Source organism: Artibeus jamaicensis, unplaced genomic scaffold (assembly GCF_021234435.1).
Source record: "Artibeus jamaicensis isolate MK-2021 breed Jamaican fruit bat unplaced genomic scaffold, CSHL_Jam_final scaffold_1019, whole genome shotgun sequence".
Taxonomy (NCBI): Eukaryota; Metazoa; Chordata; class Mammalia; order Chiroptera; family Phyllostomidae; genus Artibeus; species Artibeus jamaicensis.
Window position 1 is genome coordinate 31,187,697 of NW_026522025.1, and position 16,352 is coordinate 31,204,048.

Sequence of the window (16,352 nt, forward strand, 5' to 3'; positions counted from 1 at the left end):
CTATGAGAACTATCGGACTCCACCCGGAAAAGCAATATAAGAATTATATGCACACCAGAAGGAGAAGAGAGGGAGAAGGGAGTGGAGAGCCCATTCAAACAAATAGTTGACAAGAACTCCCCAAACCTATGGAAAGAGCTGTGTCCTTGAATCCAAGAAGTGAACAGAATGCCTAATTACCTCAATCCAAAAAGGTCTTCTCTAAGGCGCATTGTATTAAAATTGTCAAAATTAATAACAAAGGAAGAACTCTTATTGTAAACTCATGATAATTATACTGTTTGAGAAAAAAAGAAAGTACCCTGTGAACAAAGCCCATTAGGTTATTATGAGACTTCTAAGTAGAAACTCTATAAGATCTAAGAGAGTGGAACGAAATATTTAAGCTACTGAAAGAAATTACAAGCCAAGAATAATAAATCCAGCAAAGTTATACTTTAAATATGAAAGAGAAATAAAGACTTCCAGACATCCAGAAGCTGAAGGAATTTATTACCAGAAGACCTCTACTACAGAAAGTACTCAAGGGGTTATTCTATCTGAAACAAGGAAAAAAGTCACAAAACTAGGAGCAAGACCACCAACAAACTTACAGAATAAAAAGAGGTAATTTGTGACAACAAAAACATAAAAGGGGAGGGAGTAAAGGTCTGAATTTGCAAAAGAGAATGGAGATCAGACACATTAAAAAGAAAAAGGACTACTATATACATGAAAATTTAAAAAAAAAAAACCCTAAAGGTAACCACACACAAAAACCTGAAAACTAAGACACACAACTTAAAAAGAAAAAGAAACCAGGAAAGAGGTATGGAATACCATAAAACAAAAGCAACAGATTGAAAGAGAAGGAAAAGAATCAATGGAAACACAGAACTACCAGAAAACAAAAGATAAAACAGCTATAGAAAATTCTTATATATCAGTAATTACCCTAAATGTAAATGAACTGAATTCACCAATAAAAAGGCACAGAGTAACAGATTGGATCAAAAAACAAAACCCAACCCTATGCTGCCTTCAGGAGACACATCTAAGCTGCAAAGACAAGGGCAGACTTAAAGCGAAAGGGTGGAAAATGATTCTTCAAGCACATAGCATCTGCAAAAAAGTAGGTGTAGCCATACTTATATCTGACAAAACAGACTTCAAGATAACAAAGGTAGCTAGAGACAAAGATGGACATTTTATAGTGATAAAGGATATACTACATCAAGAACATATAACACTTCTTAATATAGATGTACCCAATCAAGGAGCATCAAAACACCTAAAGCAGCTACTAACAGAACTAAAGGGAGAAACTGACATTAAAAAAAAGCAATTATAGTTGAAGACCTTAATACTCCATTGACAGCTTTAGACAGATCATCCAAACAGAAAATCAATAAAGAAATATTGGGCTTAAATGACGCATCAAGTCAAATGGAAATAAATGACATTTATAGAGCCTTTCATCTCAGAACATCAGATTATACATTCTTCTTCAGAGCACATGGAACACTTTTAAGGGTCGACTAGAAGTTGGGCCACAAAAACTAACCTAAACAAATTCAAGAAGATTGAAATCAGACCAAGCATATTCTCTGACCCCAATTCTTAGAAATTAGAAATCAACTGCAAAAAGAAAGTAAAGAATCACAGAAATATGTGGTGACTAAACAAGGTACTACTAAAAAACAATGGGGCCAAAGAAGAAATAAAAGATGAGGTTACAAGATATATAAAGACATGAGCCTGACAATAAGAATGACAATATGATGTATTAAGACTTCTGGGATGCAGCAAAAGCAGTAACAAGAGGGAAGTTTGTATCATTAGAGGCGTATTTCAAGAAACGAGAGGAATTGCAAGTAACATTACATCTTTAAAAACAAATGCAACTGTCAGCAGAAGTAAGGAAATAATACAAATTGGAGCAGAATTGAATGAAATAGAGAAAAGACTACAAAAAATTAATACAACAAAGAGCTGATTCCTGAAAAGATTAATAAAATTGACATACCTCTGGAGAGATTCACTGAGGGAAACAAGGAAAAACATTAAAAAACTCAGAAATGAAAGAGAAGTCACTGCTGATATCACATATATACAAAGGATCATACTAGAATACTATGAAAGACTATATGTCATCAATTAACCTAGAAAATATGGATAAGTTCCTAGAAATATATAAACTTCCTAGACTGAATTATGAAAAACTGGAAAATCTAATACACTGATCAACACTGAGGAAATTGAAACAACCATCAAAAATCTCTGAAACATAAAAATCCAGGACCTGAAGGCTTTGCTAGTGAATTCTACCAAACATTAAAGAAGATTTGATACCTATCCTTCTCAAACTCTTCCAAAAAAAACTCCTCCAAAAAATAGAATATAAGGCTATACTTCCTAACACATTTTATGAGGCCAACACAACCCTGATAACAAAACCTGGAATAGAAAACACAAGGGAAAAAAAAGAGGAAACTACAGACCACTATCACCAATGAATACAGATGCAAAAATTGTAAATAAAGTACTAATTAATCAAATTAATTCATTAAAAAAATATGTCCCTAACAAGTGGCATTCATTCTGGGTGCACAAAGGTTGGTTCAACATACACAAATTGTTCTATGTAACACACCACATTAACAAAACAAAGATAAAAATTATATAATTTATCAATAGATGCAGAAAAAGCATTTGATAAGATATAGCAGCCATTTATGATTAAAACACCCAATAAAATGTGTATAAAAAGAAAGTACCTCAATAATACAGGCCATATATGACAAACCCTTAGCTAATATCATACTCAATGGTGAAAAACTGAAAGCTTTCCTCTAAAATCAAGAACAGGATAAGAATGCCCCCTCTCAATACTCTCACTCAACATAGTTCTGAAAGTCCTAGCCAGAGCAATCAGGCAAGAGAAATAAAAGGCATCTGAATTGGGAATAAAAAAACTTAAAGTGTCACTTTTTGCAGGTGACATGATTCTGTATATAGAAAAGCCTAAAGACTCCACCAAAAATCTATAGAAACAATAAACAAATACTTGTTGCAGGATATGAAATCAATACACAAAAATCCACTGCTTTTCTAGATACTAAAATGAAATTTTATAGAAAAAGAAGTGAAAAAAACAATTCACTTCTACAACAACCTAAAGAATACACCTAAACAATTACAACCTAAAGAATAAAATACCCACAAATAAGCTTGACAAAAGATGTGAAAGACCTATATATTGAAAACTAGAAAGCATTAATTAAAGGGGTCACAAAGCATAAAATGAAATGGAAAGATATTCTGTGTTCATGGATAGGAAGAATCAACATGGTTAAAATGACCATATTAACCAAAGCAGTATACAGATTTAATGCAATCACCATAAATATCACAATATCATTTTTTAAAGAACTAGAACAAAAAAATCATCAGATTTGTATGGAACCACAAAAGACTCTGAATAGCCAAAGCAATCATGAGACAAAAGAATGAAGCCAGAGGTATCAGATACCTGAGCTCAAATTATACTACAGAGCCATCCATGATAATCAAAACAGCATGGTGGAGACTTCTGGTCAAGATGGCAGTATAGGGAGACATGTCTTGCTTTTTGCACAACCACATTAAAATTACAACTAAAATGTAGAACCAACCCTCAGAGCTGTCAGAAATCAGGTTGAATGGAAGTCTGACTACTACAGAATTAAAGAAACCACATCTACCTGAACAGGTGGGGGGGGCGCAGACATGGAATGTGCTGGTCCTTCACCCATGTGTGACGGATAAAAATTCAGGTATCTTAGGAGTGAGGAGTCCCAGCTCCACACCAGGCCCCCCAGCCCAGGGTTCCAGTACCAGGAAGATAAGTCCCCACAGCTTCTGGCTGCTAAACCAGGGGGGTTGGAGTGAGTAGAAGTTGCTGGAGCTCCAAGCAGTTCCTCTTAAAGAAACCACACACTGACTCACCCCCTCAGACTCACCCTCTAAGCATGAGGGTAGCTGCTTGAAAGGCACCAGTGGTACACAGGGAGGAACTAAAGTGTCTAGCATCAAGGTGAGCAGAGGCCATTGTCCCTTTGCTAAACCCTCCCATGACAGAGCCAGCAAGCTGGAGCAATATCTGACACTCCATCAGCCTGGCTAATACTGTTTGACCTGCCTTGGATATCCCCAGAGATTCTGCCGCACCCAATTTATGGGCCCACCTAAGCTGCTTTTCCCTGTAAATGGTGGATCTTGGCTCATGCTTCAAAACTTCCTAAATCCTCTCAAACAAGCAATACCAGGCTTCAGTGAGCCCCAGGCCTAGCACTAGCAGGAGTCAACCCAGATTTGCAGCTTGACTTCACCTGGGAATCTCCAAGCCCAGCAGAAGTAGCAGATATCTTATATGGCTTTACAGCTCAGGCAGGATGGCCCCAGGGAAAACACAGGTGGGAGCTGATCTTGGCCTGCCTCACCTGGGAAACCCCAGGGCCATCACACCCAATGGACACCTACAGACTACATTGGAGCACCACCACCCTGCACCTGCACAGCTGATCATCCATGGAAGGCGGAGGTTGGTGGTCAGTGGTCATAGCAAGTCCTTGCTGCTGACTGACCTGGGTAAATCCTTCCTTATTGACATTCCAACAGCAACCAAGGTTCAATACAAGAGAAGAGTGTACTCAGCCCACATAAAGGGCACACTTCAAGTACTTAGCTTGGGTGATAGCGGAGGCTGTGCCACTGGACCCTACAGGGCACCTACTATATTACTCCACACTACCAAGACATGGAGTCAAAGCAGCTCTACCTAATACATAGAGACAAACACAGGGATGCTGCCAAAACAAGGAGACAAAGAAACATGGTCCAATGAAAGAACAGATCAAAACTGCAGAAAAAGAACTAAGCAAATTGGAGATAAGCAATCTATGAGATGCAGAGTTCAAAATGCTGGTTTTTAACAATGCTCAAGGAACTCAGTGAGGACCTCAACACATAGGAAAGACCCAGATAGAGATGACAGATTCACTAACTGAAATAAAAAACAACTTAAAGGAAAACAACAGTAGAGTAGATGAAGTAGACAATCAAATCAATGATATGGAACATGAAGAAGCCAAATACAACCAATCAAAATGACAAGAAGAAAAAATAGTCCAAAAAAATGAGGATAGGGTAAGCAGCTTCTGGGACAACTTCAAGAGGTACAACATTTGCATCATAGGGGTACCAGAAGGAGAAGAGAAAGAGCAAGAAATTGGAAATCTATTTGAAAAAATAATTAAAGAAAACTTCCCTAATTTGGTGAAGGAAATTGACATGCAAGTTCGGGAAGCACAGAGAGTCCCAAACAAGATGGATGCAAAGAGGCCCACTCCAAGACACAACATAATTAAAATGCCCAAAGTTAAATTAAAGAGAGAATCTTAAAAGCAGCAAGAGAAAAGAAATCAGTTACAGTCTATAGGGATGTTCCCATAAGACTATCAGCTGATTTCTCAAAAGAAACTTTGCAGGCTATAGGGATTGGTAAGAAACATTCACAAGTCATAAAAAGCAGGGACCTACAACCAAGATTGCTCCACCCAGCAAAGCTATCATTTAGAATCAAAGGGCTGATAAAGAGCTTCCCAGACAAGAAAAAATAAAGAAGTTCTTATCACCAAACCATTATTATATAAAATGTTAAAGGGAGTTATTTAAGAAAAAGAAGATCAAAATTATAAAAAATAAAATGGCAAAAATACGTATCTATCAAAAATTCAATCTAAAAAACAAACTAGGCAGAGAAGAAGAACAGAGACGGAATCATGGGTATGGAGAGCATTTTGATGGTTGCTGGATGCGAGGGGTGTGTGTGGAAGAATGGATGAAGGAGTACAAATGGGTAGTCACAGAATAGACATGGGGATGTAAAGTACAGTATAGGAAGTAGTGTAGCCAAAGAACTTACATCAGTAACCCATGGGCATAAACAATGGTGTGGGGATGGCCTGAGGGAGAGGGGGGTGCTGGGTGGAGGAGGGCAAAGGGGGAGAAATCAGGACAACTGTAATAGCATAATCCATAAAATATAGTAAAATATAAAAAACAGCATGGTACTGGCAGAAATACAGACACACAGACCAATGGAACAGATGTGAGTGCCCAGAAATAAAACCATATGTAATTTCTGTCAAAGGAGCCAAAAATACACAATGGAGAAAAGAAAGTCTATTCAGTAAATTGTGCTGGAAAAATTGGAAAGCCACATGCAAAAGAATGAAACTGGATTACAGTTTGTCCCCTTGTACAAAAATCAAAATGAATCAAAGACCTAATACAATAAATTACATAGTAGAAAACATAGGTACTAAACTTGTGGACCTTGGGTGTAAAGACCATTTTATGGATTTGATCTCAAAGGCAAGGAAAGTGAAGGCAAAAATGAATGTACAAGACTATATCAAATTTAAAAGTTTCTGTTTTAAGCAAAAAAAAACCCTGACAGCAAAACAAAAAGTCAACCAAATGAATGGGAGAAGATATTTGCAAACAACAGCTCCAAGAAGAGGTTAATATTCAAAATATATAAAGAACTCGCACGTCTCAACACTAAACAAACAATCCAATTAAATAATGGGCAGGGGACCTGAACAGACACCTCTCTCAAGAAGATATACAAATGGCTGACAGATACAGGAAAAGATGCTCAACTTCACTAGCTATTAGGGATATGCAAATCAAAAGTAGGATGAGATAACACCTGTAATAACAAGTGTTAGGATGTAGAGAAAAGGAAACCCTCATTCACTCCTGGTGGGAATGTAAACTAGTAAAGCCACTATGGAAACAAGTATGGCAGTTCCTCAAAAAGTAAGAACCGAATTACCATATGACACAGCAATCCCTCTTCTGGGTATCTACCTGGAAAACTTGAAAACATTTATTCGCAAAGATATATGCACCCTGTGTTCACTGCAGCATTATTCACAGTGACCAGGACATGGAGACAACCAAAGTATCCTTTGATAGATGACTGGATAAAGAAGATGTGGTGCATACGTATAGTCATACCTTGGTGCTCACTGGCTTCAGAACTTGGTAAACCCTGTACTCATCAAATTTTGATGAGAAAAGAAATGTTTTAGCACCCAGCATTTGCTCAGTACTCATCACACTTTCTAGAACTTGTATGAATCACGATGCCGCCCTGCAAGAGAAAATGCTGCTTGTCACTTGCTTGGTACTTGTTGGTTCTGGCACTCATCATGAGTTCCAGAACAAATTAACGATGAGTACTGAGGTATCACTGTATTATGGAATACTACTCGGCCATAAGAAAAGATGAAATACTGCCATTTGTGACAACTTGAGTGGACCTTGAGAATATCATGCTAAATGAAATACCATATTTTTGGACTATAAGATGCACTACTTCCCACCCAAAATTAGGAGGAATAATGGTTGTTAATGCTGCTGTTGAGCCCTGTTTACATGTACATTGGTGAGATATTATGTTACTTATGTTATCAAATATTATACTATATTTTTTGCTTCAAAAATTTTTTTCCTATTTTCCTCTAAAACCTAGGTGTGTCTTATGGTCCAAAAAATGGTAATTCAGTCAGAAAAGATAAACCATATGATTTCACTCATATGTGTGATATAAAACTGAAACTCATAGATACAGACAACAGCATAGTGGTTACCAAACAGAAATGGGGATAATAAGGAATAAAGGGGGACAAATATATGGTGATGGAAGATGATCTGATTTTGGGTGGTGGGCACACAGTACAATATACAGATTATGTATCATAGAAATGTACACTTGAAACCTATATGATCTTATTAATCAATGTCACCCTAATCAACTTAATAAAAATAAAAGTTAATAAAAATAAAGTAAACTTCTGTTAAAAAAAAGCAAATATTTAAAAATATAACCTGAGGCTGAAACGGAATACTCTAACTCTAAATAAAGCATTATTCCCCTCTGTGAATCAAGCTTGTCCTTGGGAAAACTTGGCAGGAAACAAGTGTGAATATTCATGACTTTGATATTTCTAAGCAATAAAATTATTGTGGTTGTCTGGCATGAGATGACTGTAAAGTAGAACCATCAACAAATGGTAAAATTATCCATAGAGCCTAAGGACAGAATAAGACAGAAGCGCAAGAAAGGACAGAGAGGAAGATGGGGGGTCAAACCAGTGCAGGAAACATGCACGACTGAAAACTTCATCAGGAGTATTTTTGAATGAGGAAGCAATAGATTCCAAAGGGCATCTAGGGGAAAGTTTTCCTCTGATGAAGTATTTCTGGAGAATGTATGCCTATCCAGAACAATGAGGCCAGGGTTTTTCTTCTGCTAGCCAGTGAAGAGACTGTTCAGTTCTTCTAACAGAATAGTTAACTGGGACTTACCTAAGAAAAAGATGATCAAAACTATGAACCATAAAATGACAACAAACTCACAACTGTCAACAACTAACCTAAAAACAAAAACAAACTAAGGAAACAACTAGAACAAGAACAGAATCACAGAAAAGGAGATCGCATGGAGGGTCACCAGTGGGGAGGGGGAAGAGGGGAAAAATGGGGGAAAAGGTACAGGGAATAAGAAGTACAAATGGTCAGTACAAAGTAGACAGGGGGAGGTTGAGAATAGCATAGGAAATGGAGAAGCCAAGGAACTTATATGTACAACCCATGGACATGAACTAAGGGGCGGGATGTGGATGGAAGGGGGATGCAGGGAAGAGGGGAATAAAGGGGAAAAATGGGACAACCGTAGTACCATAATCAATAAAATTAAAAAAAATAATGGTTAACTGTTTGACAGTAAATATGCTGTTTTAGCTACCTAATGGTAGAGGCCAAAAGAAAATATTGCAAGAATCTGACTTTTCTGACAATGTGTAGAGAAGTCACAGAAAAAGCTAAGGAGGTTTAAGAAGCTTCTCAAATTACACTGGAAGCAGTGGGTTAGCATCACAACCCAAAGAAAAGTAAATCCACTGAATTCCTTGGATTAGGAAACACTTGTAGACAGAAATGTTATATAAATTGGAAACAGAAGATGGTCATCACAACAACTGCACTCACAGTTGGGCCACCTTCAACATTTGCTTCAAGGAGAGTTTGAGGAAGTAAAAGTTGATTTTTCAGATTTCAGGCTTGAGAAAATCAGTTTATCAATAAGGTTATTTATCTACTAGCTATCCATTCAATCTGGCTCTCTAAGTCTTCATTTCAGACAAGACCACAGCAATTTTACATGAAAGCAGTGTATGTTGGATCAAACAGCCCATAAATTCATTATCTTAAATGAACTATGTTTGTGTACATATGATATATATATATATTATTTACAGGCTTAGAATAAGAAACAGACATTGTATAAGAAAAAAGAAGTCATATTCGAAATTGGAAAGCTAAAATACTGTGAGTGAAAAATAATTAGCAATGGAAGATGGTAAAATATTTGCATTAAATAACTTCTATAAACAATAACTATTATAAGGTTACAGAAGAGTGAAAGATTGCTGTTAGAGTGGAAAAGAGTGCTGTCAGGGGAAAAGGTAGTTTGAACTAGATTATAAAAACTAGATAGTATTTACTTAAGTAGAGATTATATAATAATGAACAGGCAGAGTACATTGTAAGCAAAGAAATATAGCAGAAAGCACAAGAAAAGAGCAGATTTTGTTCAGGAACTGACACTGAAAACAGAAAGGGAAGAGATGAAAGGCAGGAATACAGAACATCCTCAAAACAACTCTGCTAATAAAAAATGACACAATAAATGCCACACATAGTCTAAATTTGGCTGATGAAGTTGGAGTTGGTCTAATAAAGTCTTTCTAAGAGTGGATGAGGGTAAGAATTGACATAAGGCTCGAGAACATACTGACACTCATCCATCTGACCGAATTCATCCAGTAGGAATTCAGCTCTTTACTGAATTCCCACTATTATACCAGGAACTTTGTATCCTAAAAACTGGGGATATAATAACCAAAAAGATAGGCACGGGTCTTATTCTCTTGGATCCTAAATTTTGGTGGTAGAAATTGGACAATAAACAAAAAAATAAACGTGTTAAGTAAGATATTATGGACAGTATTAAATATCATGAAGGGCAATTGAGTAATAAGGTATAAAGTGATAGGCAGAAAGGTCAGTGAGAGAAGGCCTCTCGAAAAGTAACATTTCAGCTGACATCTAGAAGAAAGCAGTAATGGGAGGAGACGAAGATGATTCTAGAAAGCAGGAACAGAAAGTACAAGGAGATAGACTTCTTCCAGGATCAAAAACATACGACAGTGCTAAGTATCTCAATGATAGTCACTTTCATTTGAAACTGAGCAGACCGACAGAGAACTCTGTTCAAACTTGGAGTAATTACCTTGTATCCGTCTGCTCCGGGCTCTCCTCTCTCTCCTTGTTCCCCCATTGGACCCTACAGAGACCACATGCAAAAACAATTTCACAGCTGGATCTAAAAATCTGTAAATGCAGATGATATCATTAGTGTGTTTTTTTCCCTAAAAATATGAAACCAAATGTATAATAAATTTATTTAGTTTTATTAAATAATCTCAAAGGACTCAATCTCAGTGACACCAAGAACACCATAGGCACTGAATTATTTAAAGAAATTCTCATGATTCTGCTAGGAAAGCTATTTAAAAAATGAAGTACAATTAAATACAAATTTTCAGAAATGGTGACAGCAGGAGACTTGACTTTGGGTGGTGGACACACGGTACAATATTCAAATGATATATTATCGATTGTACACCTGAAACCTATATAATTTTATTAACCAATGTCATCCCAATAAATTTAATAAAAATTAAAAGTAACCTCAAAATAGTATTTAATTTACATAAATGACATTAGATTATGGAAAAATATAAATTTTCAGGTGAATAAAGTATGTTATACATGATGTCAAAATTAGTTTCACTTTTATTTAACTTCAAAATGATTGAAAAAAATTTAAGCAGGACCACTCAACCACTTAATTCCACTAATTAGAAAATAATTACATTGAATGATCTTTTAAAAGTATCTAATAGCTGATACTACTTTACTGGTTTTTAATCATTTTTTATTGTTATTCTATTATAGTTTTCTCAATTTTCCCCCCTTTGCTCTCCTCCATCCAGCCTATCCCCAGCTTCTGCAATTGATCCCCACACTGTTGTCCACGTCTGTGGGTCATTCATACATGTCCTTTGTCTAGTCCCTTCCCCTTCTTTCCACTATTTACCCTTCCCCGTTCCCCTCTGGTCACTTTCATTTTGTTCTATGTTTCCATGCCTGTGGTTCTATTTTGTTCATTAGTTTATTTTATTCATTAGATTCTTCTTATAGGTGAGATCATATGGTATTTCTCCTTCATTGACTGGCTTATTTTCCTTAGCATAGTATTCTCCAGCTTCATCCATGCTGTCCCAAAAGGTAGGCATTCCTTCTTTTTTTCTGCTATGTAGTATTCTATCATGTAAATGTACCACAGATTTTTGATCCACTCATTAACTGATGGGCACTTAGGTTGTTCCCAGCACTTGGTTATTGTAAATAGTGCTGATATGAACATAGGGGTGCATAAGTTCTTAATCAGAAATTCTTTTATTTACTCTTTAATCTATGAAATTTAAAATTTTTGACATAATTTAATAAATACTACATTTATTCATTTTAATGCTTAAGGTGGAAACTAATCTAATAAACTCACACTTCTAACTTTTGTAAAGATTTCTAATACAAAATTTTTGCTATGATAAGCTGTGCAAATGATCCAGTCTAAAATGCACTTGAAAAAAAAGCAATTATCACATACCAGAACCTACTGTTTGAAAAGAAACTCAGATGAAAATTGGTTGGGAAAACCATAAAACTTATTATGAACCACTAATTGATAAATTTTAATTTATTCCTTTGTGGATAATAAAGATAACAGACATAATTTAAAAACAATGATCTCTGACTCTGCTTTAATTATTTAGGATATTGTTAAAGTTTCCCTCCTGTCCTATGTCTATTAGTGAAAATCACCATCATTATGATAGACTTTTAATACACATATTAAATTTCAGTGGCATTCTGTATCTGGTATACTTGAATTTGGGGAAAAGAAGTACATTATACTCCATTTGCACATATTTTTCCATTTGCTTTTACATTTTTGCATTATTTCCATATTTCCCCCCCTCAGAAGTTTAGAGAGCCTAGAACATTTGAATAAAGAATCTTATATCTTCTTAAAGATAAGTTTGCCTCTAGGTATAGGACATAGCTTGATTTAATCAGAAAAGTTCTAGAATCTTTCCCATCTTTTAACACATTGTATAACTTTCAACCATCTCCAAAGAGCCAGTTCAAAATACCAGGAGTGACTCTATATTCTGATCTTTCTGCCTTATGATTCTTTTAGTATAATATGTAAGTTTTATCCTTTTAACCAATTGTATTTATTTCTGTCAACTAAACATTTTTATTTTACTCATTTAATTTACTACAATAGCTACTTTTCCAAAACCATGGACCATTAGCCCTTAAAATGCTTAAATAGGAAATTGTAGATCAGAGATCTTTAAAAGGTATTAGTTCTAATAACCAGTTAGATGAGTCTCGAAATTATTTTCTGGTGTGAACTACTATAAAAAAAGGATACATATCAGATTTAAAAAATACTTTAGAAATAAATCCGCATTTGATGGTTAAACAAATATCTACCTTAAAATTTCTAGAGTATGCAAGTTTTTTAAATTTTATTATTTTTTTAGAGAGAGGAGAAGTGAGGGAGAAAGAGAGGGAGAGAAACATCGATGTGAAAGGGAAACATTGATCTGCTGCCTCTGGGATGTGCCCAACCTGGGACCGACCTGCAGTCCGGGCACGTGCCCCAACCTGGGACCGACCTGCAGTCCGGGCACGTGCCCAACCTGGGACCGACCTGCAGTCCGGGCACGTGCCCAACCTGGGACCGACCTGCAGTCCGGGCACGTGCCCAACCTGGGACCGACCTGCAGTCCGGGCACGTGCCCCAACCTGGGACCGACCTGCAGTCCGGGCACGTGCCCCAACCAGAAACTGAGCTGGAGGCCTTTCACTCTGTGGGACTACACCCATCCAAGTGAGCCACACAAGTCGGGGTCACAGTATGGAATTTTTAAATAATCTCTATAAAAGGTGTTATCATGCATTTAATGCTGAAAGTTAGATTTAGAAAGTCACTGTATTAAACTTACATATTATACTAAGGAACTTGACCTGGATAGAAATAGCTTTCATCTTTAGATTATGTGACCATAAATACTGTTTTCCTATAAAAATCATGTTACAAAGGTAACAGAATAAAACTCTTGGAAAGGATATGACTGATGTTGTGAATCTATTATAGTAATTGCATTTTATCTTAAAACATCAAAATAATTTTAGAAAAAGACCTACTGGTTCACCTCGAGGCCCTGGTGGTCCTAGGACTGTGCTGTCTTCTCCTGGATAACCCTATAATAAAGATAATAAATCACAAAAAATTGTAAAAAATAACCTGTCAATATGCACCCTACTATATTACAAAATATTAGAAAATAATCTGTAAATATGCACCCTACTATGTGCCCTACCATATTAGAAAATATACATTTTTTCTAATATGTTATAAAATATATGATATGGTTTTATCTTTCTTTTTTCAGATTTTATTTATTTTTAGAGAGAAAGGGGAAGGGAAGGAGAAAGAGAGGGAGAGAAACATCAATGTGTGGTTGCCTCTTGTGTGCCCCCTACTGGGGACCTGGCCTGCAACCCAGGCCTGTGCCCTGACCAGGAATTGAACTGGTGACTCTTTTTTTTACAAGCTGGCACTCAATCCACTAAGCCACACCAGCCAGGCTTGGTTTCTATTTTTTTAATAGAAAACTTTTACCTATAAAACTTAGCATGTAGTATTTTATACACAGTTGTAATTCATATGTGGTTCTTTTTGGAAATGTCAATCTGCTTTAATCACATAAAAAACAGCTTAAGAATTTTCTCAGTGTCAGTGTTCCAATCATGTTACAAATCAAGTGGAGCACTGTCGTACTTATTCTTAACTTATAAAACATTTTACTATATATGTATTATTGTTAGTCATTTAATCTAGGGTCTCCCAATCTCTTTCAATAAGTACTTAATTTTACTCTTACAAAACTTTACAGACTGCACAATACTTTAACATGTATTATTTCACCTGAACCTTGAAAAAATATATGGAAGATGTTTTAATGATTTATTAAAATATTCACCCCTTGTTATTTCTTTGTTTTTCTTCTAGAATTTGCAATTCTTCCCAAATTGAAGAGTGATTCTTTCATTCTTTGAAACAGTTTGCATGCATACTTTCACAAAGAACACATGAATTCAATGTTTAATTTTAGGATTAAAAAGTCAATACACACACACACACCTTTTCTCCTTTAGGTCCCGGCAACCCAGAAAGTCCTGGTTGACCTTGATGGCCCTAACAAAAGGACAAGTGAGTAGACATTCTCCATATCATTTGTATACACTCTACCTAATACTACCAGGGCCACACCATTAGTGCAGTATGTTGAAAGTAAAATAGGGTTCACTCTATAGGGGGATGAGGCCTACATATATTAAAAAGGTTCATCAGGGATATTTTATCTTAATTTGAAAATTTGAGATAACATCTTTATATAAATGTTTTCATATAAATATATAATTTCTTTTTAAAATTTTATTTAATTATTGTTCAAGTACAGTTTTCTGTTTTTTACTCCCATCCCAGCCTGCCCCCGAGTGCTCCCCACCTCCCTCCCATTTCCACCCCCCTTAGCTGTTGTCCATGTGCCCTTTACACTAGTTCCTGTATTTCCAACTAGAGTTGCTTACTCTGTATCCTGGAATTCCTGGTTCTCCTTTAGGTCCCATTAATCCTGTGTATCCCTTTAAAAAAAGGTAATATTAGAAAACAAGCAATTGTTTAAATCATTAAACTTGTACTCCTATTATTTAAAATTTAGACATTTTTCAAGGTATGAAATTCTACCTAGTCTGAAATGGGAAAACAAAAAATAACACCATCTTTTGCTTTATTTTTCTCCTGAGCCACAAAACTCTCACAAAAAAATGTCTCTTTGGCTTACTTCTGGTATAAACATCCTCAATCATATTAAATAGAGAACTGCTCTCAGTTGTCAGAATCCTGCAGGTTTCTAGTAAATTCTTGGAAATGTACTTTGGATTTTTCAAAGTCTGTGGCGATGTGCGGCACTGAAGATTAGCGAGTGAAGCCTGATAGCTTTTGAAAGTGCTGCCCTGGGGCTAGGGGTCTCCATGCTCATCGACAGTTTCAAATGCTTTGGGGAACAGTTTTAGCTCTGGTCAAAGTGGTTAAAAAAGAAACGGTAAAAAACTTGTGTTCAACAATGACCCTATGGCTCCTCTTATTATTAATATTTTACAGATGAATAAACCACATAAATTAAAGGCTAATCAGTGAATGCCTTTAAACTACTGAAAGATGGCTCAATTCAAAAAGCAAAAATAATGATCCTAAAAACGTCCTAGCTTTCATAATGTCACAGAGTTTCCACATCAACTCTCCAAATGAATGGGAGATGAGTAAAAGAAGGCACAGAATGGGTCTGTGACTAGCCAAATATTAATTAATATTTAAGCACAAATTCTGATCAAAGTGATAAGTCAGGATAGTAAATAAGAGGAGATGATATGAATATTTATTTAAAGAACCCACGAGAATCACCTAAATTAATTAAAGTTAATATAAAGTCAAAACATAAAAATAGATTTCTTACACAGCACCAATAAGATGTAATGGAAAAAGGATTACATTATAAATAATAAAATCTGCTAAGAAATGAACAATAAATCTAACAACAAATGTGAGGACAGAGATAAAGGAAATAACACTTTATTGGAGGACAGATATGAAGTGAGTAATGGAAAGACATATGGTGTTTTTCTACTGAAAGATTCAACATTAAAGGAACTTGAGCTAATTCTAAAGTTTATATGAAAGAGGAAGTCATAGCAAGAGGCAAATTTTTCAGAGAATGATGGAGTATTTTCCCTAACAGATCTCAAAAGGTATTGTACAAGTATAATAAGTTAAATAATATTGGACTGACACCTCCCCACAGTGGGCTGATGGATTGAGAGAGGAAAATAGAATAAAAGCAGGCCAATGAGTATTGGAGAGTTTAGTTTATGGCAAGGGCATCATTTTAGAAACAGTTTAGAAACTGTTTATTTAATGGTGTTGACATAATTGACTACCAATGTGAACTAAAGAAAAACAGTCCTTTGCATTTATATCATAGTAAAAATAAATT

The 16,352-nt window shown here is 35.8% G+C and overlaps 1 protein-coding gene across 1 annotated transcript in view; it reads right to left on the bottom strand.

Annotated features, from left to right (window-relative positions):
* Positions 1-16,352, bottom strand: part of COL24A1 (collagen type XXIV alpha 1 chain) — a 346,701-nt gene that overhangs the window by 69,589 nt on the left and 260,760 nt on the right. The window contains exons 40-43 of the mRNA XM_053655519.1: positions 14,890-14,943; positions 14,441-14,494; positions 13,441-13,497; positions 10,385-10,438 (exon numbers count right to left, since the gene is read on the bottom strand). Coding sequence (XP_053511494.1) covers positions 10,385-10,438; positions 13,441-13,497; positions 14,441-14,494; positions 14,890-14,943 — 219 coding nt within the window. The remainder of the gene's footprint in view (positions 1-10,384; positions 10,439-13,440; positions 13,498-14,440; positions 14,495-14,889; positions 14,944-16,352) is intronic.